Source organism: Chelonoidis abingdonii, chromosome 3 (assembly GCF_003597395.2).
Source record: "Chelonoidis abingdonii isolate Lonesome George chromosome 3, CheloAbing_2.0, whole genome shotgun sequence".
Classification (NCBI taxonomy): Eukaryota; Metazoa; Chordata; order Testudines; family Testudinidae; genus Chelonoidis; species Chelonoidis abingdonii.
This window is the reverse complement of record NC_133771.1, coordinates 205,879,424-205,905,578: the sequence shown is the minus strand read 5'-3', so window position 1 is coordinate 205,905,578 and position 26,155 is coordinate 205,879,424. Positions and strand designations below refer to the sequence as shown.

At 37.1% G+C, this 26,155-nt stretch overlaps 1 protein-coding gene across 3 annotated transcripts in view; it reads right to left on the bottom strand.

The window, feature by feature from the left end:
• ESF1 (ESF1 nucleolar pre-rRNA processing protein) overlaps positions 1-26,155 on the bottom strand; it is a 60,060-nt gene that overhangs the window by 27,026 nt on the left and 6,879 nt on the right. For all 3 annotated transcript variants that reach the window (XM_032789852.2, XM_032789851.2, XM_032789849.2), the window contains 6 exons: positions 24,957-25,070; positions 22,462-22,562; positions 21,094-21,246; positions 18,974-19,088; positions 18,027-18,162; positions 6,246-6,407 (listed from right to left, as the gene is read on the bottom strand). In XM_032789852.2, coding sequence (XP_032645743.1) covers positions 6,246-6,407; positions 18,027-18,162; positions 18,974-19,088; positions 21,094-21,246; positions 22,462-22,562; positions 24,957-25,070 — 781 coding nt within the window. The remainder of the gene's footprint in view (positions 1-6,245; positions 6,408-18,026; positions 18,163-18,973; positions 19,089-21,093; positions 21,247-22,461; positions 22,563-24,956; positions 25,071-26,155) is intronic.

The following is a 26,155-nucleotide window of genomic DNA, read 5'->3' as shown; positions in this document are numbered from 1 at the left end:
TTATAATCTGGACAGAGTCAAGAGTTGATCTGCAGACCACCTCACCTTTGTAATTGAAAATAGGGATCTACAAATGAAGTAAATGAACCACAATATTGTTTTGTCACTTAACCGTCCCAAAATGAAAGCCATGAAAAAAAGAACAAAATGGGAGGGAGGGTGAGGAGGATTCTTCATTATCTGTTTGAAAGTAAAGCTCTACGCTGCCAAATAAATGAGCAGTGACCAACCATTAAAAAGTGGTGAGAAACAGTGGGATGCAACTGAAATGTGCAGTAGAAAAGGCCCAAGAACATGGCATTTGAGCACTGGGACCAAATTCAAATAAGCTACTTATCAGACTGTAAAAAGTAGGGCTGGTCAGAATTTATTTTTTTTAAAATGTCCAAAATTACTTTTTTCTAAATATGAAGAAAAGCCAGGGTAACTTCCACAGATTTTTTTTTTTTTTTTTTTAAAAGGGGATGTGTGGAGATACTTTTTATTGGGGACTTCACTGAGAAATTAGGGGTCTGCAAAGATGGAGGGATTGGCTCCTGGGGATTTCCACTGAGAAGGCTGTGAACAAGATGTTTGCAAATTATTGAGAACAGAATGTGCAAATTCCCTAAATCTTCAATCAGGTTTTAAAACAACACTTAACGGAGATTATGATATGCTGGATGTCCTTCTATCTTATTTAAATTTTGCTAGTACGGGGGACAATAATAAAGGTATTTTTCTAGTTTGGGCTGTTAGACCTGAAGTGGGAGTAGAGGAAAAAGGAAAACATTTCTCCATTCTAGGGAATCCAAACCAACAAATTCATTACACATAGCGAGATGAAGGAAGAATCTTGATATATGCCTTGTCAATGTGAAACTCTTGTTGCAAGTAGCTGAAAGGAATGTCTAATAGAAATATTCCAACAAGAATAGAGAGAACAATCAGTAAACACCTTGGAGGGCTTTTCCATACCTAAAGGAAGAGTAGACCAAAATGAGGAAGTCTTATGTAAAACAGGATGCATCCTCCAGAGACTCCTCAGAGGAGATTGCCTAATAGCATGACTGATATCAGGTTGTTTTTGTTTTGTTTAGTCGAAGCTCTAAAGATAAAAAATACTTAATGTTTTCCCAGAGACCTTGGGGGTTATTCTGCAACACTAGGTAGATTTAATCTCACTTCTCAAAAGACAAAGTATTAAGGGACGGGACCATTATTAGTACCTAAAGATATTCAGTATAAAAAACTGCAGAGCTCTAGTTTGCCGGATGTAGTGCATACTTTTGTGCACGGCATGAGGCAGGAATACCTCATTCAAAGAAAACATTAACCAAGAATACAGAATGAACCATAATACACCCCCTTCAAAGATCATATGGAACGAAAAACACTACCTCACTCCATATAATCCTTCCAACAACATATGGCTGGGGTTCTCTGCAGCTTAGGAGATTACACTTACTAGTTTTCATCCTAAATAAAAGTAATTTTTAAAGTTTCATTTCAACTTCTGTTTAATATTCACATTTTCACTCTTCCCAAAGGATGACTATTTCAAATTAAATGACAAATGTGAAGCTGGGAAGTATTTGAAAATGATATTAAGAAAATGATTGTGGCCTGCCACATATATAAAGTCTAAAGCACAGAAACCTTCTTTGGGAGTGTGTAAAACTTTGAGGGCTGACGAACTCTGCCTAAGGTAATTATTGCTTGAATCCAATATGACTGTAGGAAAACAGATGAACAGATACTTCAATACAATCACTCATTTTGTGCCTAAAAGAAACAGTGCTAAAAAAATTGGAACCAAATCTAATTGATTTGTTCTGGTACTGGATTTATGTTTAAATGATAACTGAATCATTCACAAAATATGCTTGCCACAACTGTGTGTGAAAAGTTGTGCCAAAGCTTAAATTTTAAAATTAATTCAAATCTCAGACTTTCCATTTAAAGTCTTCCTACATTAGTCTCTTATAATTTTCTTTTTATTTTAAACATCTGGTTATTAAGATGCTTTTACAAATAGCATCCTACAGTACAATAACAGATGCTAGATAACAGCAAGGCTTGGCAATAGAAATATAGGAACAAAACTAATTCTAGTCAGGAAATCTTAAAAGTAACATGGTGACTGAAAACTGTCATAGTTCCATTGTTGGAGCTATGAAAACATTTTTCCATATGCACAGAGCATGCATCATCCCCACTGCTTCTACATGCAAAAACACTGTGCAGCGACCATACCTCAAAAATGATGGCGCATTCTCTATCCTACAAGGCAGGACTTCCTCTGTAATTGCTCCTCTGGCACCTGGGGGCTACTATGGTACCAGGGACTAGAACTCAGAGCAGACAGATAGTATCTCCTATACGCTCAGTAGCTTCACTTGTGGTGCCCAGGCAACATGAAGGAGGAAACAGACTAATGCAACAGGACAATCAGGAGAAGGAGAACAGGAACAAAAGCCTGGAAGCAGATGGATAGGAGCAGAGGGGGTCAGACCTAAAAGGAAAAGAGGACACTGGGGCAAAAGTGTTTATAACCACTAGCTATGCTCTCTTTCAGGATTTAAAATTAAAAAAAAAATTCCAAAGTCTCAACAGTCCACTTTTATCAGCAAATAGCTTTGAAACCCAGGGGCAAAGTAAGTGTCTCATCCCTTCTAGTGGTCCACAGACAAAACAGAAGTCTACTACTGCTATCAGTTACTTCATTAGCTCACGCAGCAGAGAAACTGTGCTGTGTTTCTAAAGATCCCAACTCTGTTGATGACCCAAATGCGTTTTTTGGGATTTTTTTTAAAGTTAATTGCATCCAAAAAATCTATATTAAAACATTCAAGATTGTATAGTCAAGTGCTCAAAGTGATAAAATGCCAATGTAATCTTAATTTGACCCTCTTGCGCATCATTCAGTGCACAGGATGGATAGCGCTCAGGGTATAAATCAGGGTTATACAGTGAATGAGACTGTTGTCCGTAGGATCCCTGCTTCATTTGTTGCAGAAGTTGGAAGATGCTCAGTGAATGAAGCAAGTGACTGCAGGAAGGAAAAAAGATGCCCGTACGGTTAAAGCAGTTGAATGCCCCTTGGAGAACTGGATTTTATCCCTGTAATGCCAGGCAAGTCACGTAAACCAATATTGCTGCACCTAACCACTAACTGTGTTCCTCATTTTCTGGGTGCCCAATCTGAGACACGTGGAGTCAGATTTGCACAAGTGCTGAGTGCTCACAATGGCAACTGAAGTCTACAGGACCTGGATGTTGAACGTAAAGGGCTATCGAAATTAAATACTCTGAAAAAATCAGGTCCTAGGCATCTCAGATTGGGCTCCCAAAATCAGCAGACATAATTTTGGCTTTAAACTTCAGGATAATACGATTTTGCCTCACAGTGGTGTTAAGAAGATAAATTCAATGCTTGCAAAGTACTCCCACTCTTGTGACAGAACAACAGGAAGCCCATGAGGAACTCAGTATTTTATTTAGTGCAGGGTTTAGATGGTGTGTGTTAAATAAGGCTTGTGGGCGCAGACTGAATGAGGATCAAACAAAATACTGCATATCCACCTATTCACTGAGCATCACTCATCTTGTGCACTGAATGAGGCAAGAAAGACAGTATGTAATTATGTACTTAAAGACTACCATAATACACATCAAGAAAGGCCAGACCAAAGGTTAATCTTGTATAATACATGGCTCAGAGCCCTGTAACTGTGCCTTGCAAAGGATCCTTCTTACTCTTCCTGTCCTACCAATTTTTCACAGACAGCTTCAGCCTCTTCGCCTCAAAGTAACTAGAGAGCTCTCCCCTTTGGCGTCAGTCTCATTAATTCTCCTATCCCTATGGGTACTCTTTTTCACCCGCAAAACAGCTTTCCCTAGTGCTCCAGTGAAGGGTTAACTGAAAAGTCATAGTTATAAAGTCACCATATTAATGTATTTGGATTTTTGTAATTATCAGAAATAACTCACGTGTTATTTACAAGATAATTTTCTATATGGAACTGCAAATATTACAACCTATGTACCACAGCTCAGTTATCTGTTAAGGATTTTAGAATTCTGTATGTATGCATAGAGATGTTTCAAAAATACAATTTTAAAAACAAAATGGGTAGCTTTAGCTACTTAAAAAAAATGCCTTGTCTATATTCTACAGCTAGAACACATTCATAACAGCAACAAGCAGTTTCTATTGTGGTTTCTAACACTCCTGGGTCTGAAGGTCATAATAACATAAAATCTTTGTGAAAATGATGTAATAGTTACCGATGCATAAAAATGTTCAGCTCATCTGGATGCTTGATGCCCCAATGAATTAAAAGCCATTCATGATGTAGCAACTACATGTATTCACATACTGACACTCTGTGGCTAGTGGAATTATAACATGATAATTCAGATGCGCCATTAAGCCCTTCATCTTAATTAACTATAGGTAGTGATGTACATTATTAAAGGTAAACATAGGGAGAATTTACGTCAGAGTAATTGAAATTATATCAAACAAGGAAAATTCATGGACATTTTCTGTAGCTACCAACTTATACTTTCCAAAGAAGACATTTACTTGTGCAATTATTATTTTATACCTCAGAAACTTCTCTCAGGCAATGAATTCAGATTATGGGCTAAAAAGCAATATAATAGAGGTTGCACTTATTAAGCAGAAGTGATTCCAGAGCGTATTCAGACTCACATCTGAATCTCTGAGTTGAAAAATAAATTTTGCTATTTATTATTTCTGCTTGTACTCCTATATACTAATACAACTATGGAAGAGGAAGATGGATTCTACTCTGACTCAAACACTGTCAACAGAATTATTAAGTTACTATTAGTGAGTCAGGTCCTTTCTTCAATTATATTCAGTGGGACTGCACGAGTGTAAGCAGAACAGAAACCAGCCTGCAAAGTCTAGTACTGGTGATGACACACAAGGCAGAAAACATAACTTGGTTTTTTAAATGTTATGTTGAGTTTTGCAGGGCTGACTTATAGTAGCATTGTCTTTTTACTTGCAAAATGAGAAAATAATCTGATCTGGAAAGTCACTAACAAGATGACAACCCCACACAGTGCCTTTTCTTTAGCAGCTTCTCATATTATGGACTCCCTTTAAGCTATTGCTCCTTTTCCACTTAAAGTTTCATTGGAGGTTCAGGCTTCTTTCAATACTTATCCTCCTGTGGTCCCAGAAATCTTAGTGTTTTACAAGATAACTTTGGTCTCCCCTCCATTTCAGGTTCCTGAAATCCCTGTACTACCCTTCTAGTTGCTTAAGGAAATTCAAGGTTTCCTTACCTTCCATAAATTCACAGTTTCTGCCTTATTTAAAATTTGTCTCTCTACACCACTCAGATTAGGGTGGGAGGTATAATTTTAAGAGACTTACATGATGATAGAAAAGCCAGGTCATTTTTAAGGGGGATTAAAGGCAGGGTCATAGTACACTCACTCAGTTTGCGACATTACTGTAGGGTTTTTTCTTTCCGCATTGAAGAAGAAATTTTAATTTAGTTGAACTACATTATAAAATTCATTTATCAAGCACTGATAGCCTCACCTGTGCCAGGACTACTTCCTACTTTCCAAACCTCTGATCGGCTTTTTAAACAGTTTCATTTTCTCCTTAAAACTACTAACTGTCAAAATATTTCTTACCACCCTCAAAATTATATTGGTTTGAGATGCAGGCCATAAATAGTTATATTCTACCCTGGACCAGTGACTTTTAAGGTTTAATATTTTATTATCCAAATTGGCTAAAAGTTGCTGCTAAACGTTAATAAAATAATAGATATTCGGGGAGGGGGGGGAAATCAGCATTATAGCAAACAAGATGTTTTTATTCTTGCCAAATTTTAGAATATGGAAAAAGATACCATATTTTTCATTTTCATATGTGTGAAAAAGTTATGATTCTAAGGTATACGAAAACTATTTGAGAAAAATCTACAAGAATGAAACAGCAAACACGTAAGAAAAACCGGCAAGAGGCACAAACTAGACAAACACTACAGCTGAGGAATTGTGCTCAATCATTGTTTATTTCCATTTTCCTCACTATAACCCTTCTGGATTTTTAATGCTAAGAAATAACAGAACGCTGTTCATAGTTTTGATTGCTACAAATCCCATGCTTCATGCTATATATACCTCAATAAACGGGCCAGTAAAAATATTGCAAATTTTTCCAAGAGAGAAAAAACAAAACAAAACGCTGAAGTGCCAGATAAATTTACCTGGAACCCATTTAATCTCCATTTCCATATCATTTTCGTCTCGTTTCTTCTCTTTTTCTTGGATACTCTGCAAGAGTTCTCTGTATCTGGCAATTTGCTCTTCATCATCCTTCTGGTTTTTCTTGGGTTTGTCATCTTCTGTTTCATGGGCTACATCAACACCTAAAAAAAAGACAAACACTAAAACTACTGTGGAAAATCTCAGGATATTATGAATGAATATTTGAAGGCAACACAGATAAGATAAGCAAATGATTTCAGGTAGAACAGTCTGGACAATTCTTCTCATCGCTATGAATCAATTCCTCGCTTTAAAAGATCATATAAGAAAAACTGAGAGGACATGGGAAAACTGGATGGCACAAGAAACTAATGATAGAGTGCAGAGTTCTTCACCCCTACTATAGGTCACTAGTTTCTGAAACCATCACAACATATTACTAACTATAAAAATCAATACTAAGTAGTGGTAAAGCACTTTGAAAAATGTAAAATGCAGTATAAATGCTAACTAAACAATCACCACAATATTCCTGTGAGGCAGATAAATACTAATGTCTATTTTCTTAACTTCTGTTTGTCTCCTCAATTTTAAATGACATGCTCAGAGCTACAGAAGGAAGCCAGAACTGGAAGTTACGAGTACCTAGCGTATAGCTCTTTGCTCAATTCACTACATCAGTGACTTCAAGACACTGACAGGTCAGGGAGCCAAAAGCAATGTCCCTATTTTGCCTGACATGTGCATATACAAATAAATATGCAAGAATAGGAAACAAATATATATGTTCTAGAACTTCATAGATTTGAAGTGAGCCTTTCCCCATATACAACACAAAGCAGATCATATGCATTACTGGGTGATTTGTCACACCTCCCTTGTCACCCTCCTCCATGCCACACATTTTGGGACTCTGTGGTGCAATTATTACTTAGCCAGGATGTGACACTGTGTGCTCAGAATCTCTCCTTGAAATTTTACATGGCATTGGCTACTGATTTTTAGCAGCAAGCTTTCCTCTATCTCAGTTTGCAGACTCTAGCCATCTGAATGCTGAAATGTATTGTGCACTAAGTGTTAGTTGTGATTGCTGAATGGGTATAAGTACTGTAATGGTATTGTGGGGAATTATTTTGTACACAGAGTGTACCAACGGAGTTACAATTCGATTTATGATTTTTAGAAAACCTTGTGACATTTTAGACATCCACGTCACTTTTAAAATGCTGCAGTTACTTCAATAATAATATATGGAGATATACCTATCTTGCAGAACTGGAAGGGACCCCAACAGGTCAATGAGTCCAGCCCCCTGCCTTCACTAGCAGGACCAAGTACTGATTTTGCCCCAGACCCCTAAATGGCCCCCTCAAGGACTGAACTCATAACCCTGGGTTTAGCAGGCCAATGCTCAAACCACTGAGCTATCCCTCCCCCGCTTTAAGCTGCACTTCCCTGCAGAGGCAAATCTGATGGGTAGGATGGTCAATATTTGCAGATCAGCATCACTGTTGCTTGCTATTCAAGTGGAAGGGTTAACACACAGGATACAGTAGCTCTTTACTTGAAGGCTAGAGATCGTGAAACTGATGCTGCTGCTTGCTCTACTCTTCTGATCACACCAAGAAGTGTTGTTCCCCAGGTTGGGAAGACTGCAGACAAAGGAGACCTTTAACTTGGCTGCTGTTTTCCACCTTGTCTAGCAGCAGCTACAAACTAATCTCTGAGAACCCTGCTAATGGTAAAGGTACATTCCCTCTGGAAAAGGGCCAGGAGAGAGGCATCTGCTTAGGACACAAGGGAAATTCTTGTATGTGTGCCTGGAGCCCTGAATTCAGGGAGGAAGGCAAATTCTTACTTGGGGGCAGGGAGGATGGACAGCTCTATTGTGTTGAAAGAGAGTGTCCTCATGGTCAAAGAGGCCGCCCTTAAATTTTACATTGGTTACTGATTTTTAGTATTCGGCCTATTTCTGAGAGAATCATTCATGAGTCAATTCTCTTCCAGTACTTGGTTCAGCTGGGGAAGGCAGACTTTCGTATTCAAACCAATGTCAAAATCTGAATTCTGAGTGTTTTGGTTTTGTTGATTTTTCAAACAATGTTACCTAAGAAGGTAAAATTAAACGGTCATGGTAATGGAAGAGACTTTCCACTTTCAAATGGCAAAGAATTGTGTTTTCTTTGCTCAGAGTGCACAGTTTCTAAAACAGGCAATGTTCAACATCACTTTCAAACAATCTGTAAGAATCTTAGTTAGCTTAGAGAACAACAAAAAGAACATTTGACAAAAACTACTGGGAGGCCAGAATCAGCTGAATGTGTGTGCGAAGTCTGTTCATAGTTCAAACAGTCTTGCTGCTAGTTTTCAAGTGTCATGCTGTACTGCACAGCATGATAAACCACTTTCTGATTGTGATTAAGGAGACAAAGTTTTTCTGTGCCAATAGTTTGTTCAAAGATTTTAGACCAAAAGTGAAATAAAGAATTGCCTTGCACAGAAAGACAATTAAAGACAAAGTTCTAACATATGAATGAAAATAAGTAAGCAATTGAAAACTGGACTAAAAAATTGTAGATATATTCTGATTTTGTTTAGATGACAGTACCAATGTAAATTTTTTTGTACTATTGGCAATTATTGTGTGGAATTGATTCATCTGTTGATATAGGCAGGAATGTCAAAGAAAGATATTTCCAGAGCAGTGGTTCAAGTTGTGAATTCTATCATTTTAAGAGCTCTTAACTAAGCAAGTTAAACATTTAGAAGTAGAGAGTCTCAACATGCAGGATTGCTGATTTACAGCAGTGTTAGATGATTAAATTAAGGCCATATTCTTGAAATCATGGAATGTTTGGAAGAAGTCAGTTTATTCTTAGATCAAAAGGGACAAGATTATCCTCAACTGGCAATAGCAGAGTGACTCGATGCTTTTTGCTGGCCTCACTCAACATGCCCATGAGCCAAATATAAAACTTCAAGATTCAGAACGACAGCAAACATCACGTTTGACACCAAAACTTATTAAAAGAAGCTGGAAACATTCAAGACTTGGATGACAGAAAGCAAAAATACTTCCCTTTGTTGAGAAAACATCTGGAAAATTCAGCAACTTTCATGGATATCCTGGGCAACATCACAGAAATTTACCAATCAAATACAATTGAGAAGTCACTGGAAACTTACGCAGGATGGTTTAACTCCTGACAGACAGAAGTTACAATTCAGACAGCCACACAAAGTGTTAAGGACTCTACTACACAGATCCTGAGTAGCTAGACTGAGAGGCAGCTCACTGCATTCCAGCAGAATGCTATCTGAAAAACAAAGTTTGTTGACTTCAGTTCTCAGCTGGCAAATACTGAGCATGGAAGGACTGAAGAAAAATCTCCTGAAAACAGTTTTTTTGAGCTTGGAAAACACTGCCAGATTCTTTTTTCCCCTATGAAAAACTAGCTGTAGCTTTGCTGATGATCCATTCGGTTCAACTATACTTGTGTTAACTATCTTCAACAATTAACTGACAACTCTGACATCAGAACTTGACTATCAGATGATATAGGTAGAACACACACAACATTGTAAAGAAAATACAAGCCTTTAATGAATAGCTGACTGCCAAAATGCAACAGCAGGAATCCCGTGACCGCTAGCTCTTCTCCTCTGGCATGTCATGTGTTGAAAATACTACATCTGCAGTTTCTTGGCATGTAATGCACAAAATGTTTGCCATCACAGCACTAGACCTCACGTCCCATCCCTCACAGATACCTGATTGGTGTCCAAAGGGAAATAATTTAATTAGGGCCCTATGAAATCTGCCTTAACAAGAATGCAGACAATCAAAATATTAATGCGAAAGTCTGCTCTCCCCTCCGCACTAGGGCCGCAACAGCAGGCCGGCAGGGTGGGCTGCATGAGTGAAATTAATGCAGCCCCACTTAAGAGTCAAGCTGCTGTGGAGTTGTGCTGCAGAGTCTGCTCTGCCCTCCTGCACAAAGTCGGGGGTGGGAGGGGTGAGGATGGGCTGATGTCAGTCTCCCCCTTCCCCCACTGGTGTACCTGCTCTCCGCTGAAGGACAGCTGCCTGTGCACCAGCCTCTGGCTCAGGAGTGGTTGCTACTGGCTGAACAAGTGTTCAGGCCGGTGAATGCTCTGCTTAAAGAGACAACATGCAGCCACAACACATACACACTCCCCTGTGACACTCTGTACCTCAAAATAGCACCCTGCAACCTCCATATTCACCGTCATCATGATTATGATGTTTTGTACAAAGTATGCCTTCAGAGATATCATTTTAAAAGTCTTGATCTATTGAACATTAATATCCTGCTGAATTGGATGTACTAGCTTTGTATGTGAAGTGACAAAGTATTTATTGCTTTCTGTGTTACTGAAACATGTTGGGAGAAGCCCACAGCCAGCCTGTCAGCTGCAACAAAGGAGGGCCAAAAAGGCGTTAATGGCCCATTAAGAAAAGAATCCACTATCCCAGAGATTTTTCAGAGAAGGCATGTACACCACTGAGGTAGATTAACCCATAACACAGCAAGGAGCTTTCTAGCAGCTGGCCTCTCTCCCTCCCTGCCCACACCATCTCAACAGCTGGAAGACTGTCTGGAGACAAAGACTTGGAACCAGAGAGATTGGTCCAATGCTGGAAAGGATCCAGTCTGTGTATTGAGAAACTGTAAGCTAACATCTGTTAGTGTTAAAAACTGTTTGATTCAAATCTTGCTTAGTCTGTTAAAGTCAGAATTTAAACTGTGCATTTATTTTTCTTTCTCAGGTACCCCCAACTTAGATCTCTATGCCTGCTATTTATAATCATTTAAAATTTATCAGTCTGTAGTTAATAAATCTGTTTTATATTTTATCTAAAACAGTGTGTTTTTGGTTGAAGTGCTTGGGGAATCTCAGCTCAGGTTAACAAGAGCTATCACATGTCCACTACCCTTTTGTCAGAATGGTGAACTAAGAAATGAGCTTACACCAGTCAGGCTTCTGACCAGTGCAAGTCAGTAAGGTTCTAGGGTGCAGTCCTGTCCCTCCCCAGCCAGAGCCAGGAGTCCCCTTTGCTGGGGCGCTCCCAGCAGCATGGGGAAGATTTGACACAACTCCACAAGTCACCTACAACTCCAGAAACCTCTGGGGCTGCTGCCCAGTCCCAGAGTGTGTCCTGAAGCAGAGGGAGGCACCCAGAGGTGGTCTGGTCTCCTCTCGTCTTCCCCCAGAGCGGCTGTGCAGGAGACTGACAAGTCCTGTCCCTGCCCTGCCCAGCAGGAGCTAGGACCCCTCTTTGCTGAGGCACTCCTAGGAACAAGGGGGCATCAGATTTCACGGGGAAGGGCTTAATTCACTGTCCGTGATGCGTTTCATGTGAAATTGGTAGGGCCCTAAAAATAACATATAAAAGGTCATATCTGGTCATTCTTCTGCATGAAGCTCTACTGAAACGAAACTTCTCCTGAATTCAGTGACCATTTTGAACAACAAGAGATGGATACATATTTCCCCAAAGTAAGTCTCCTTGGTTCGTAACTTAAAATACCTTTAATTCAGAAAAAAAAAGAAGTAGGGAAAAAGAGAACCAATTTTAGATTATCAGATGCAAGGAACTAAGTCAAGCCTTACCAGAAGACGCTCAGGCCCAAATATACAGTATACCTTTTCAAAAAAGCCTTTGTTAAAAAGGGTTTATAAACCACCAAAATACAAACTCCTAAATACAAGTACTCAAATCCCTCCTTACAATGGAACAGTGAAAAACATTTTTGCTATGGACTGGTTCCACCTTGTCTTGCACCGTATTTAGATTAAAAGCCAATAAATGCCTAGTAGTTTAGTCTATAGATTTCTGTCTGAACTTATAGGAGTTAGTAGTGAACCTTATATTTAGGCTAACACTTTTCATTTATAAAGATTCCTGCAAACTTTTATTTTTTTGGTTGCAAAGCTCTGATGCCTTTATTGTTTGCAGCAAACCTCTGTAATTTCACAGGGAAACTCAGGTTAGAAAAGTGCCATTCCTTTGTCTGATGTAATTCCATTTAGGGTCAACTGATTTATAAACTGGCAAAGTCATTAATTCCCATCACTTGCTTTGCCTCTGGCAGACGTTGGCAGCATGCCAAAATAACTGAACATGAACATTCTAAAGAGGTGAACCCACACCACTACTGTCAAAGCAGCAGAACAACAGCACCCCAGACTGTGTACGCCTGGGAACTGCTAGGGCAACCTTAGTATACATAGCGATAGAGAGCCAACATAAATAACCTCCTGTTTAACACAGTTCAGAAACATACATTGTCAAATGACACATTAATCCAATTTTGTTGTATATCATTGTCCAGTTGTATCTAGCATGTATTGAAGGAAAAAGTGTAAATACATACAAATGTGTGTATTTTTCTTTTGCAACTGCTCATTTACAAAAAGTTGGGTGTACTGTATTTTAATTTATGACAAAAGCCACATTTATAACTTCAGTATTTCTAAAAGTAAAAATATAACTCAAATGTTACCCTCTAATTTAAAGGGCTAGACAAAGTTTATTGATTCATAAGGATTTTCAAGCTGAAAATAGGCAGAGAAAGGAAATTGTTTGGATTTTATTTTTTAAATATAATTATCAATAAAATTAAAATTTGTAGATTAAAAAGAGTTGCATTCACTCTTCAGTGCTACTGATAATCATCAACTATATTTGCGCACAGCTGTCATTGGTGATAGAGCACAAAACAGATCCCTTGCCTCCATCACATTAGGTACGAATACTGAAGTAGACTCCACTCCCTGTGCAGATCCCTGCTGTAGTAAACAGGCTCTCCACAGAAGTCCACCCATGCAGAGACTTATGGGTACAATATGGGATTAGGCTCATTATAACTCCTTTCTATGGTAGTCAGTTTTGGTCTATTAATTAGTTTGAAAGAATTAAGCAGGAGGACAAGAGGATAAGAGAATATTTTCTTATCTCTAGTGAGGTATTATAAAAACGAAAGAACTAAGAAATTAACTACACAAATCACATTGTTCCGAGAGAACTGGAGTTGACATAACCACAGCCATTTTATATACTCAGACACATTAACTAAAAGCGAGATCACCACATAGTCAGGAATAGTTTGGCCTTTGCCTAAGCAGACAAAACAGCTGCAGTGTTGCTAGTAAGGATAGATAAAATGACAGATTCATCACCTTGGACCTGCATGTCTACGACTATGAATTTTGTTTTGTTTTTTACTTGGAGTCATTTTGCTGATAAGTAGAATGATGAGTTATTTGCTGATGTTAGGGAAACTGTTAGCCCACTAGGGGTTACTATGAGTTATGTGCTTTGTTTAGAGCAACCTATAAAAAGAGATTAGAGTATGTAACTTGGAGAAGTTCGGAAAGAGATTTCAACCAGTTAAGAGATGGACATCCAACTGCCCAGCAGTAAGGAAGAAGGCTGGCCACCAGAAACCTGTGCTTACCAGCTGATACCATCTCAGATTTTGCGTAACTATATCTGGGGTATTTCAGATGTGTGCTTTAGACTCAATAAAAACAAGGCTTTTGGGGTACCAATCACTTATTGGATAGAGGAGATGTATCCCCACTGATTTATGTTTTGAAACCACCTGGAAAACAAAGACTAGTTATCATAGTTTTGGGTTCAGAAAACTCTGGGTAACGTGCCTAATTTGGAGTGTCCTTAAAAATATCCAAACTGATCATTATGGTTCCTGCTCAAAATAGCAATTAAGCACTAGATTTTAAACTCACAATACAAAGGCTTAGTGACTGGAAGAAATTACCTCAAATAAAGAAAAATACAGAAGCAAAATAACGGAGATATTTTGTGCTGTGAACCACAACATACCAGGTCACTGAAATGCTTGACATTACAAAACTGTTTTATGACAGCACTATCAACAGCCATGGGAGACATTTTTTACTTTAAAAAACCCATATAAAAGCAGACTAAGATGGGGTAAAAGAAACACTATGTATAAATAAAATACTTCTATAAGTTAAAAAATATAAAAAATAAAGAAGTGCCTAACATTCTTTCCACCCTATCACACTTTTACATTTCCATTCAAACAGCTGAAATTCATTTTTTCTGTTTGTGCTTAGTGCCACAATAATAATAAGGGATACATGACAGGATTCCATCCAACAAGTCAATGAATAAAACATCAGGAACATGTTAAAGAAATAGCAATGTATTTCTTTCTGTTAAAAGCTTATTGTTAAAAACAGAATTAGAAGCAAAACCTTTCCATGTTGAAAATGTACTGGCAAGTGTGATGACAGTTCAATTCCACCCCCCTCAGTAACAGAACTTTTTGAAACTCTAAGATATTGAGTCACTCACTGTGGAGGTCCATTTCCACCATCACCCCGACCATATGCACCACTTCTCACTGCACACCTGGAATCTTTCAAGAGTTAAGAAACATTAGACTATTTGCCCTTCCCCTACTGCTCTGAGGCACAAGAGTAAAGTTTAAAAAAGAGAGCAAGAGAGAGAGAGAGATCACGGCAATGTGTTTTAAAAATTCATTCGTAAATCAAACAAGGACCAATTGGGCATTATTCTTGGCAAGATATTACCAAGCAGGGGTTGCTGACAGATGAATTCCCTAGGCTCTGAGTAAAAGATCTGGAGCAATTCCTTGAAACAAAATGGAAAGATCTCTCCTGTATGTTCCTGTAACTCATCTCTGATTATTAGCTTCCTTTAATACAGTGCAAGCATCCCAGATCAGTTTTTAAAACTATTTGAAAGAACTGACCAAAGCTTCAAGACATTTTACATTCCTTCCAAATTACTTTATGATAGTGGTGGTATGGTTACAGAAAGTTTATATGGAGGGACAGCAAATTAGGGAATTTAGGAATCTATAAATGACAACGTTGACTAATATATACCAGAGGATTTACTAAAGTTATAATGCATTCTCCTTGCACCCCAAAGAAAGCTGACAGAATTGAAAACTGATTGTAAGACAGTATCACTACATGTCACTAATGAGTGCCGAGTAACAAAAACCTAAAATATATAATCACAGCACTTCCATTTCATTAACTTTGAAAATATATTAAAAATACCCCTTAATGTTTAATTGAGCTGGTAATACAAGATAATACTCTCTAAAAGGTTTTGAAGAGGGCAAGTACACCCACAATTGTACAGTTTTAGAAGGCCAGGTTCCTGAAAGAACTCAAAACACTGTACATCCAGCTCCTTTTTAAAAATATCAGAAAAGACAGAAACTAACAATAACACCTCTTTTCCTTTAGTGAGAATTGAACACAGACTGCAATGAGGTTAGTGAATTCACTAGACACTTGAGAGAAATATTCTCATAATCAGACAGACTAGAAATAGTACAGATCTTGATTTTTCCTGCCTAACAATAACTGCAGCAATCAAATTCTCTGCTGGTAATTCAAACTTTCAGGGACAATAACTGTCACTAAAAAGAATTAAAGTTACAAATTTTAATAGTTTTGGGTCATACTTAGTTATGATTTAGTGTACTTAAAATATAAAGTCTCATTAAGGAAAATATACATGGAACTCTCAGTATGCAGGGAAAACTATTTTTTCTATCCAAAAATGTGATTCCAAAAAACAATTTTAGATCTGCACACTGATTCCCACCATGCTACCAGAAACCCTCTTACATGTGCTATAGATATAAATGAAGTACGGACTACAAACTTTTAAATCACTACTCATCCATAGCATGTAGCTCTACTTCATCACCTATTAGCCAGAAATCCCCACATCTTCCCTCTTATCCTCTATATAAGGACGAGAGAATCCACCCTCCAAGTTAATCACCAGCTGTGATCAGGAGACAAACACCTTTCTCCCAGCCATTCACTATTCCAAAGCCAAAAAAAAAATAATCTGCCCGGCTAACCACCCTAGTCACATTCCTACTCCAAGATAAAGACCTCACTTTCCAAACATAGACCACATATCTACCTTAATTCAATTCACTATACTCAGAGGCTGGAGATTGAAAAAAAAAACAAAAAAACACAACAACAACAACAACAACAAAAAACCATTCAAACCAGTCTAATAATTAAACTGTTCATCACAGAGAAGAGAAGCTGGGCCTGGCTCCCCACTCAGGGCACTGAGACCTGGTGCAAGAGGTCACAGCATTGCTCAGCTTTCACCTGGCTGCCCCATCATCATACAACGGGGGGTCAGGGACAGCTGAGCCAAACTTGAGTGGTGCTGTGACCCTGCATGCCTGGTTGCAACACCACACCCCCAGATTTGGTCCAGCCCAGGGCCTCCCCTCCACATCAGGTCAGGGTGGAGTGTGAGCCAAAAAAGGACAAAAACTGCAGCAAATTGACCTGGGAACCACAGAAGTAAACCATAAAAAACCTGAGACTAGAGTCCTCATCCTTTAGCTTCACTACCACAATATTCAAACACTGGACTTCAGAGAAAACACCTTTTACAATACAGTATAGGAATCTTCTGCTTTTTCTGAAGTTTAACCAGCTATAGGATGGCAGACTTCTTACAAAAGTATAACCAATACATTTCAATAAACAATTGTGCAACAAAAGTACAATTGGTAGAATTGTTTCTTCAACTACAGTTCATACATGAGTGAGAGAAGTTTTAACAGTTAATTGTGTAGAAAGGAAAAGCTGCTTTTAAGCTCGTGGTATTGAATGAAATTTTAGGTAGAAACAAAATTTCAAGACTACATTTAAGACCTATAACTAAAAGCAGTCTGACTAATTCTCCTCAAACATTAGAGAAAAATTCTCCTTACCCTTCAGCGTAAATGCCAATTGCAGGGCCAAACCAATTTTGTCAGCCAAAGCTATAGGGGTGGGAGGTATCAAAACAGGCCTTTATAACAGCTCATGACTGTATTCTTAAAAATGACCTACAAACAACTTAAAGAGTGGTTTGTGTCTTTGTGTGTTTCCTTATTATTAGGAATGTCAAAAGTCTCATCTTCCCTGATTTGCTGGAGGACCTCTTGATATCTCTATGTTTACTATGAGCTGCCACACCACACCCTAATTGAAAGACCAACGTTACGGAATATTTAAAACAAAGGCTTCCTTTATACCAATGCTCACTAGTCTTTGACCTTAACCACGCAGTTCTCTTCCCCTCCCCCATCCAAAAAAACAAAGGTTGAACAATACACCTAAAAATGTTTCCCCTCTCAAAAGTACAGCTTCCATTCCCTTTGCTCCAGTTTTGTCAACATTTCACTAGCTCTCCAGTTACCATAGAAGTTCCCAATGTAGAACATAGCTGAATGTTAACAAACAAAACTTTCAGGACTTCTTTACGTACCACTCCATTTTTGGCCCTTTAAAAGTCACCTTTAATTTTGAAGGGAATACATTCTCTCCATAATGGCTCCTGACTATTACAACCTTTACTATGGACAAAATACTGTCCCTCATAAATCATATTTATGATATGATAGGGGGGAGGGATAGCTCAGTGGTTTGAGCATTGGCCTGCTAAACCCAGGGTTGAGAGTTCAATCCTTGAGGGGGCCATTTGGGGATTGGTCCTGCTTTGAGCAGGGAGTTGGACTAGATGATCTCCTGAGGTCCCTTCCAACCCTAATAATCTATGATTCTATTTAAGGAAGAAAGTTTAAATCAGTAAAATAGTTTTTAAAACTATCTGGAGTTTATTACTAACCTACAAAGTGTATGATCTTGAATTGTTTTGCTCATAATTTAAGCAAACACTGCATAAGAATTATAAGTACCTTGTTGCTCTTCCTCCTCTTCACTAGATGAAGCCAAATAAGCTTGAAAATCCATGTCAAGAAGTTCATCTTTTTTAAAATTTCTCTGTAGTAAAGTTATTCTTTCATGATCTGTCTCATCCCATGTTATATCCACCTTGAGACAAAAAGATAACATAGAAAATGTAAAAGGTAAAGCTTACGTTTTTGCCCAGAGTGCAGTTTGTAATACTTCCTATTAGAAGTTTAACAAGAGAAAACAAACAAAAACAAAGAAAAGAAATCAAAGGGTATGACTGAAATTTCATTTCAAAAGGCTACAGACTTTTAGGGAACAGTATTTTATGCATTTAAGAACCATTTAAGTTTTAACTAGGGAGCTGCTACCACGCATCTCCATAAAATCAAGTAGATATAAACAATAATTAATAACTTCATTACAACATATTTTCATCTAACATACCTTATGCATAGTATTTAATTTCTTCTAGTGTTCCCTACATGCTCAAAATTTCAATGAGTTTTAGCTATCTGGAAAGTCTGAAGAGTCTCCTATTGCATGAATAAGATCATTTTTGATAAAACAGCCAAGTAGTGGAGCTACATTTCTTAAAACACCCAGGTCAGTCCAATTAACATTTTCTTTCAAATAATCAAATTTCATTCTGTATTCAAACTGAAAGTGGGCTAAATTTAAGGATAATAAACACTACTCTTCATTTATAACAATGAGGTTGAATCCGTTTAAAGTGTGAAATTCAGTCTTAACTCTAGTCATAAATTTATACCTCTGTAACATACACATACAATATCTATTTGAAGTCTACATCTCTACAATCATGAGTATATACAGGATCCTTTCTCCACTATCACCAGTGCCACTAATCCATTATTTATATATCTTATATAAACCAAGAAAAACAAAGCTCAACAAATTACAAAGGGTTACAAAAACATTGTTAAGATACCGTTGATGTTCCCATAGCAGCAGATGTGAAGTACTTTGGTTTATATGCAGCTCCATCCACTTCTGAGGCTATGTCCTTTGGCTCATCATCAAATGTAACATCATCTGGAATAAATCTTAAAGGCAAAGAAGATGTCTTGTTATTCAAACACATATTGTGATGTCTCAAAAGAACAAACAGTTACAGGCTCAGCTTCTCTCTAATTAAATCAGTGCACATTAATACAGAAGATTTTGCTAGGATAAGAGGTGGATAAGCCCAAAGACAGCAACATACAGGGAAAGGATAAAAACCATATCACACAAGTTAATATTTGCACTGTACAATCAATTTCCACATCCTCTGTATTTTATAAAATATTGTGGAAAAAGGTAAGAAATTAATTTTTTAAAAGAATTACAATTTAAGAAGTTAAATTGATTACTTTGAATTTTTAATATTTAGTACTTTGCATATGGCCAGTATAGGCATCGAATGCTTCCAACAGGTACGATTTGTAAGTTAACTATGAATCATTAAAACAGGATAGATTAGAGACCCTAGGATGCATATTTTTTTTTTTGGCCAGTAGTAGCTACATGTGCAAACAACACTGATTAAAAAAATGGAAGCAAACAAGTTAAAAATATTGAGTACAGGATTATTAAAATAACCCTAAATATATCACTGGACGCATTTATCTTTTTCCTGGAAGATCAAGACACAGAATATGTACGGAGACAGAATCTCTCAACTTTGCTTCTTAATTCTCATATTCTGACCACAGCATTTTTGAGATGAGAGGAAAACACCTTTATAAACACTAACCTCACTTTTCTAAGCACTATCTCCTCTTTCAGGATAGATCAATTAGAACAGTTCAGATTATTTTCAGTATTGTCACAAATTAGGAAAGAAAAATAAAGCAATTTTGAAGACAAATGGAAGTCAATATGAAGCTGTGAAATTCTAAAGGGACATTATCTTAAAAATCAAAAAGCCGTCTGAATATTGTTTAAATACCATTTTTACAAGATGCTTATATCTAGAGAATATTTTTCCCCTTTCAGTTAGTCAACTTCGTGCATTTGACTGAATTTGGTGTAAAGACCATTTTGTTGTTTCCCCATGTTGTGTAGGTCAGTGAGAAACATTGTTTAAAAATAGAAAATATGATCCTCAAGTCACAACTATAGCCATGCAACCTCATGTATTTTTAGTGCCCGAAACTATTTAACCTCATTTTAAAAAAAACTGAGTAGGTTTCAAGTTGATTATGTCCCTTGAAATGCAACTGCCTGACAATGAAAGCTACCCAGTACACCTCCAAAAACATCTACTTTTCTAATTTAATAAGTTAAGCAAAAGAGAAAGAAAGACTTTGGGGATTCTCAAACAGGTTCCCCTGCTGTAAGACAAGATCTTTCTAGGATGTGAAAGTTTCATTAACAGGAACACAAAAGTATATGTCTTAAGTATTTCCTTTGAAATACAACACCCAGTGTCTATGAGGTAATACACCTTAGCTTTTTCCCCATCACATGCAATTTCAAGCCCTCATCAAAACTGGGATCTAACAGAGATTATTTTTATTGACAGTGTCATGTCACAACGATTTTCTGTGCAAACAACGAAATAGTCTGCTGACTAAGCAGGACTGTAGTTTAGCTTCCTGACTTCTTAAAATACGAGGTTTGAAGTGATCAAGCTTTCTGACTTTGAATCATAAAGCCTGAGCACAAAGATGCACAGCCTGAAGACAATAGCAGCTACACATTTGCTATTAATTGAAACAACTGTAATAAAGGAACAAGTTAACCTCGTGCCTCAGGTGAAGGAAGCAAACACAGAACAGTAGCAGTGTGTTTTTCTGTTAGTATCCTACCGCTTGACTGTAAAAGATGTCTGAAAAAGCAGATGTAGTAATATTTGTATCATGAACCCCTTTTGAAAACAGTCTCTTTAGGGTGGGATCTTTGCTTTTTCTGACAAAGCCAGATATAACCAAAATGTATATATTTTTCCCAAGGTACTATACAGTTTTGCTAAAAGTTTGATGGAAGTAAACTGCATTATTCTTCTAATTTTTTAAAACTTGCTTTAATGTTTTGTTTTTACAAAACCACCACCATTTGCTGTACCTGAGATCTACAAAAGAACAGCTACTTTCAAATTCCAGTCCATCACACGCCTCATAAATTGTATTGGCTGTTTCAGGAGAATCACATTCTACCACTGCATAGAAGTATTTCAGTCGTTTGAACTGATAATCCCTTAGTATTTCCCTACAAATCCTACAAAAGAGAAGACAACATCCAAATAACTTTTGTTAAAACAATGAAACAAAGTTGCAACTTCAGAAATACTTTGCAAACTTAACTTCTTAAAACCATACATTACCAACACATGGGCCTGACTTTGCATAAAGATCAGATTTTATGCTACATAGAGTCTCAGCAACTTCTATGGGACTCTGGACAGGTATGCATAAAAGTTTAACTGCATGGATGTCATTCCAAGACTAGAGCCAAAATCAGGATATTGTATTGAAGACACATTTTCCTCAGTGCTGATTACTTAACATGGGATAGGACTAAGCCTCTTCTTGATAACATAGCTATAAATTTTGGCAGCAAAGAAGTCTTTCCTTGTGCTTGCTTGAGAATCAAGTTTTAGAGAAGTATGCTGTGCATTAAATACTCCAATTTTCTCTTCTGTTTACCATTGTGACAATGCTCCTAAGAGCACTGTCACATGAGTTTAAAGTTGCTAATCTGGGGAAATTCTCCAGTTCATAAATAAAGTGCACTTTCTGCATTTTCAATTTAATTGTATCCCATTTCTGTAACTCGGTCAATTATGATTTTACTCTTCGGTATGGGATATCACCATCTAGTGGTGAAAAGTAACTCACATAGTCCCACTACATTTTCCGGTGTCTTTTACTCAAAATGAGCTATTTGCATAAACTAATCTCTATCTACAGATACAGACATGCACAATGTATGAAAAAACATTTTTTAAATAATTATGATTTTATGGTATTATTTGCAAAAACCGTCTTCACTACACAAACTTCTTAGCTATTTGCTAAGTGGCTAGAAAAATGTTGCACTTTATTAAATACTACGGTATCGCTCTGAGACGCTGAATGTTTTCTGTTAGAAGCTAAGTCCTCAAGGTGGGAACATGTCAAAACAGTCTTTTTGATCGGTTCTTACTTTGATCTAGCATGTAAAGGTTAAAAGGTAGATTTAAGTTTTAGCAAGTTACACTCAAATGCTGCAAGCTAACCCATGCAGATGAACCTCTGCACCCATGTGTATTCCAATGGCCTGCATCGAACAATTTATACAACTGGGGCCTTAAGTTTTATGTCACAACAAATTTATTCAAGTATATGATGTGAATATGAGTCAGATTCAATTAAAAACACCATCTGAAAAACTAGAAAGGTGGAGAAGCATTAAAAAAGGGTAGTGTCAACCATTTGTAGTTTAAATTAATACCAATCTTTATCTGTGCCGTCCTCTGGAAGACTTAATAGTTCTACAGGTCCTTGCAGCTCCTCCTCTTTCAATCTCTGCTTTCCAAACTCTGAAGGATAAATCTACAAATAAAGGTCATAAGCCAATTGCACAGGTGCAGTGTACAGCAACCAAAAGAAAACAAATCTATCAAGCCAGGAGTTCTGAGCATCTCTTTTTTCTTTCCAGTGAGAAAACATCATTCAAGGATCCAATCCTGAAAACACTTACATGTGCTTAAAAATTAAGCATACAAGTAGTTTCAGTGACTTTGATATGACTACCTGTAGGAAAATAAAAGGTAAGCAACCATATAAGTGTGTTCAAATTAAACTGATGTACAAAAACATAAAAACAATATTAACTTGTGATTATAGAATTAATGTTCAGCTGTGAAATAATTAATGTGACACAATCAATTTGGAATCAATTGACAAAAAAGAAAAACGAACAATGAAGCTATTTAATTATTATACTTGAGCTCAATTTCCCTGCCAGTTTTTGTGGTTTTACTGTCTAAGGCCCTGATCCTGAGAGCTGATCCACTCAGGCAAAACTTTATACCCTCACACAGAAATTGACTGGACTCCACTCAGGTTCAGGGGTTTAACCATGCAGCTCAGGTTGTAGGACTGGAGTCAGATTTGTTTTATGCTCTTTTTTTTCTGTTGTGTTAAAGACTCATAAAAAAAGGGAAACTGACTAAACAATAGAAGCAGAACAGAATACGAAGCAGTCAAGCTTAAAAAATAAAAAAAAACCAGAAAGATACTTCTCTATAGTCCATCATTTAGAGTACTCAGCAGGAACAAAAAGACTGAAGACTGCTTAGATTATGGGATGTTTATATGAGAGAGCATCAAGTGCCCAGTTAATTTACCTCATTCAATTTATTGATGTAAAGAATAGTAGAACTTTGCCAATTCTTTTGGTAGCAAACATCAAATGCATTTGGTAGGGAGAGTGTAAAAACCCTTGAACAAAGAGCACAAACAACCCTTACACTATCACAAAACCAAACAAAATACCTAAGACCAAAACTGCTCAGACCACCTAACTTTCAGCACTCTAAACCCAACCTCTTATTAAATATATTTCTACTGTTGTATGTAGAGAAATACTCCCCAAGAGGAATTCATGTAATGGATTTTATGTAGTAAATGCTCAGATGAAAGCAATCTTTAAATACTGTAGCTATTTCACTCACATCTTTGTAACATCAATCTTCTGATCCAGGGTAACTTAATAGATTTCATGGTTATGAAAAAATATCTTTACGCAATGACTAGCCAATGCAATGTTACATGAGTAATTGTGTTTTGAAAGAATGGAATTAATTCAATTGTAATTGAAAGTTCGGGACAAAGAACATTTATTTTTAGCAGTAGACTGAATGTCAGAGACAATATTCCTATGTATCATAAAACAATATACTATTTCACAGTAAATAGCCTGAACAGAGTTACTGGGTTAGTTATAAATACTGATGATGTTTCTGAAATACTATTTCACTCATAAAAAATCTATAACTAGAATTGCTGTGCATTTTCAGGTGAACTAGGTTTGTACTTTACTTAAAATGCAAAGTTAGAGCTACAGTGCATACGTGTAATTTATACACACACACATATACATATATATATATATACACATATATATACACACACACACACACACACACACAGTTTTTGTAGTATAAATTACTCATTTAGTGACAATACAGCTCTGTTTATGTATATTACATACAAAACTACATTAAAACATTGCAAAGTTAAGCACTCAAAAGTTAGGAAATGCCAAAATTAAGGTTGCCTGTGTATATGCAGTGTGATTGTCTAATTATATGATCACATTCTTTTCCCCTTCACAGAACCTCCACTTCGTTCTTTTTAACAAGGGCAAAACATATTTTTGCCTAGCCTCATTCTCAGAAATGGCCAAACTATTCTGGTTGAAATTTTCCAAAAAAGGTTAGCCTGAGGCAGACACCCGGCATAAAAAATTTCAACTCAAATGGATTAAATTTGGCAAAGTTACAAGTACTATAACTGGAATCATTGGGCAGCCAAGATTTTAGATGGTGCTACCACCCTCAACTATACCACAGGATAGAATTTTAGAGAATCTACTGTATGACCTAAGGGAAATAAAGCATTTAAACTTTATGCTGCTTTTGCACATAGTATTGATTCTACTCCTTTTAGCATCAATAGAAGTGTTGCCACCAAATTAAATGGGAACAGGACTGAAACCAATGTCACATACACAAATGAAGCTGTGTCAGTTTATCATCCCCACATGAACACCCATCAATGGAAGGGAGAGTGTTGAGCTATAGTCTACATTTATTTTATAAAGGACCAATACAAATCAACTGAATAGGGAGAGGCGAAAGGAAGTCAGCAGGAGGAATGGGGAAGAAAAGCAACTTGCTGGAATCAAAATACGCTTTTATTTTTATTTCAGATAGTTCTTACCTTTACAGAAAATATAACACCTCCTTTGGGTATGAAAGAATTAAACAAAACCAGGAGGTCTTTAGCCTTCAGCCTATTCCAGTCCATGTTGCAAACTGCCAATCTACTTGTTATCTACATTGAAGAAGAAGGCAAAAATATGTTAATTGTAATGAGATTTTTGGGTGCTGATTGCTGAGAGAGGAAATATCTTATTTTCCAGTTATTATTCTTTGATGAAGTCACACTGTGTTGAACTTTAGAGAACATAAGAATGACATCTCCCACAACACTTGATATCACTGACGCTTCCATGGTTCTTAAGCAGTGACTACAGAGCAAACAGAAATGTTCAATAAACGGGCTTTACTATTTTTCAAACATAAAATGTGCTGTACGATGGCCTATATCTTTCACTTTCCTAGAGTGCATCTACTGTTTCAGACTACAGTTTGTACTGCTTCTTACCCACAGCTCTAATGCTTTTAATGCTCTAATGCTTTTGCTAATTTTGCTTCCCTAGAGAACTTCTGCAGATCTAAAAGGAAACAGATCTCTTCCTGACAAGAGTTGACAGCAACAGGTCTCCCTGACGTAATGTTGGAAAAAACTTTAGCTGCTAGTGCAGAAGGGACAACATTGTTTTCAGTGCCATTACAGAAAGCATGACTTTGAATTTGATCAGCAGCAGAAGCACCAGGGATGTCTGTCTGCATTTGATGACGGACATTACTACAAAACAAACTTAAAAGGCTGCCTTTGGAACAATTACTTTTTTAAAAATAAAACCTTAAAATCTGATAAATGGCCTAGAACAGTGGCCCTCCACCTTTCCAGACCACTATGCCCCTTTCAGGAGTCTGATTTGTCTCACATACCCCCAAATTACATCTGTCTTAAAAACTGCTTGCTTACACAATCAGACATAAAAATACAAAAGTGTCACAGCACACTGTTATTGAAAAATAAATCACTCTCTCATTTTTACCATATAAGTATAAAATAAATCAATTGGAATACAAATATTTCAGTGTATAGTATATAGAGCAGTATAAACAAATCGTCGGTATGAAATTTTAGTTTGTACTGATCTCACTAATACTTTTTATGAAAACTAGGCAAATAACTGGATGAGTTGATGCACCCCCTGTAAGACCTCTGTGTACCCACAGGGGTACATATACCCATAGTTGAGAACCACTGGCCTAGAGTAGACCTCT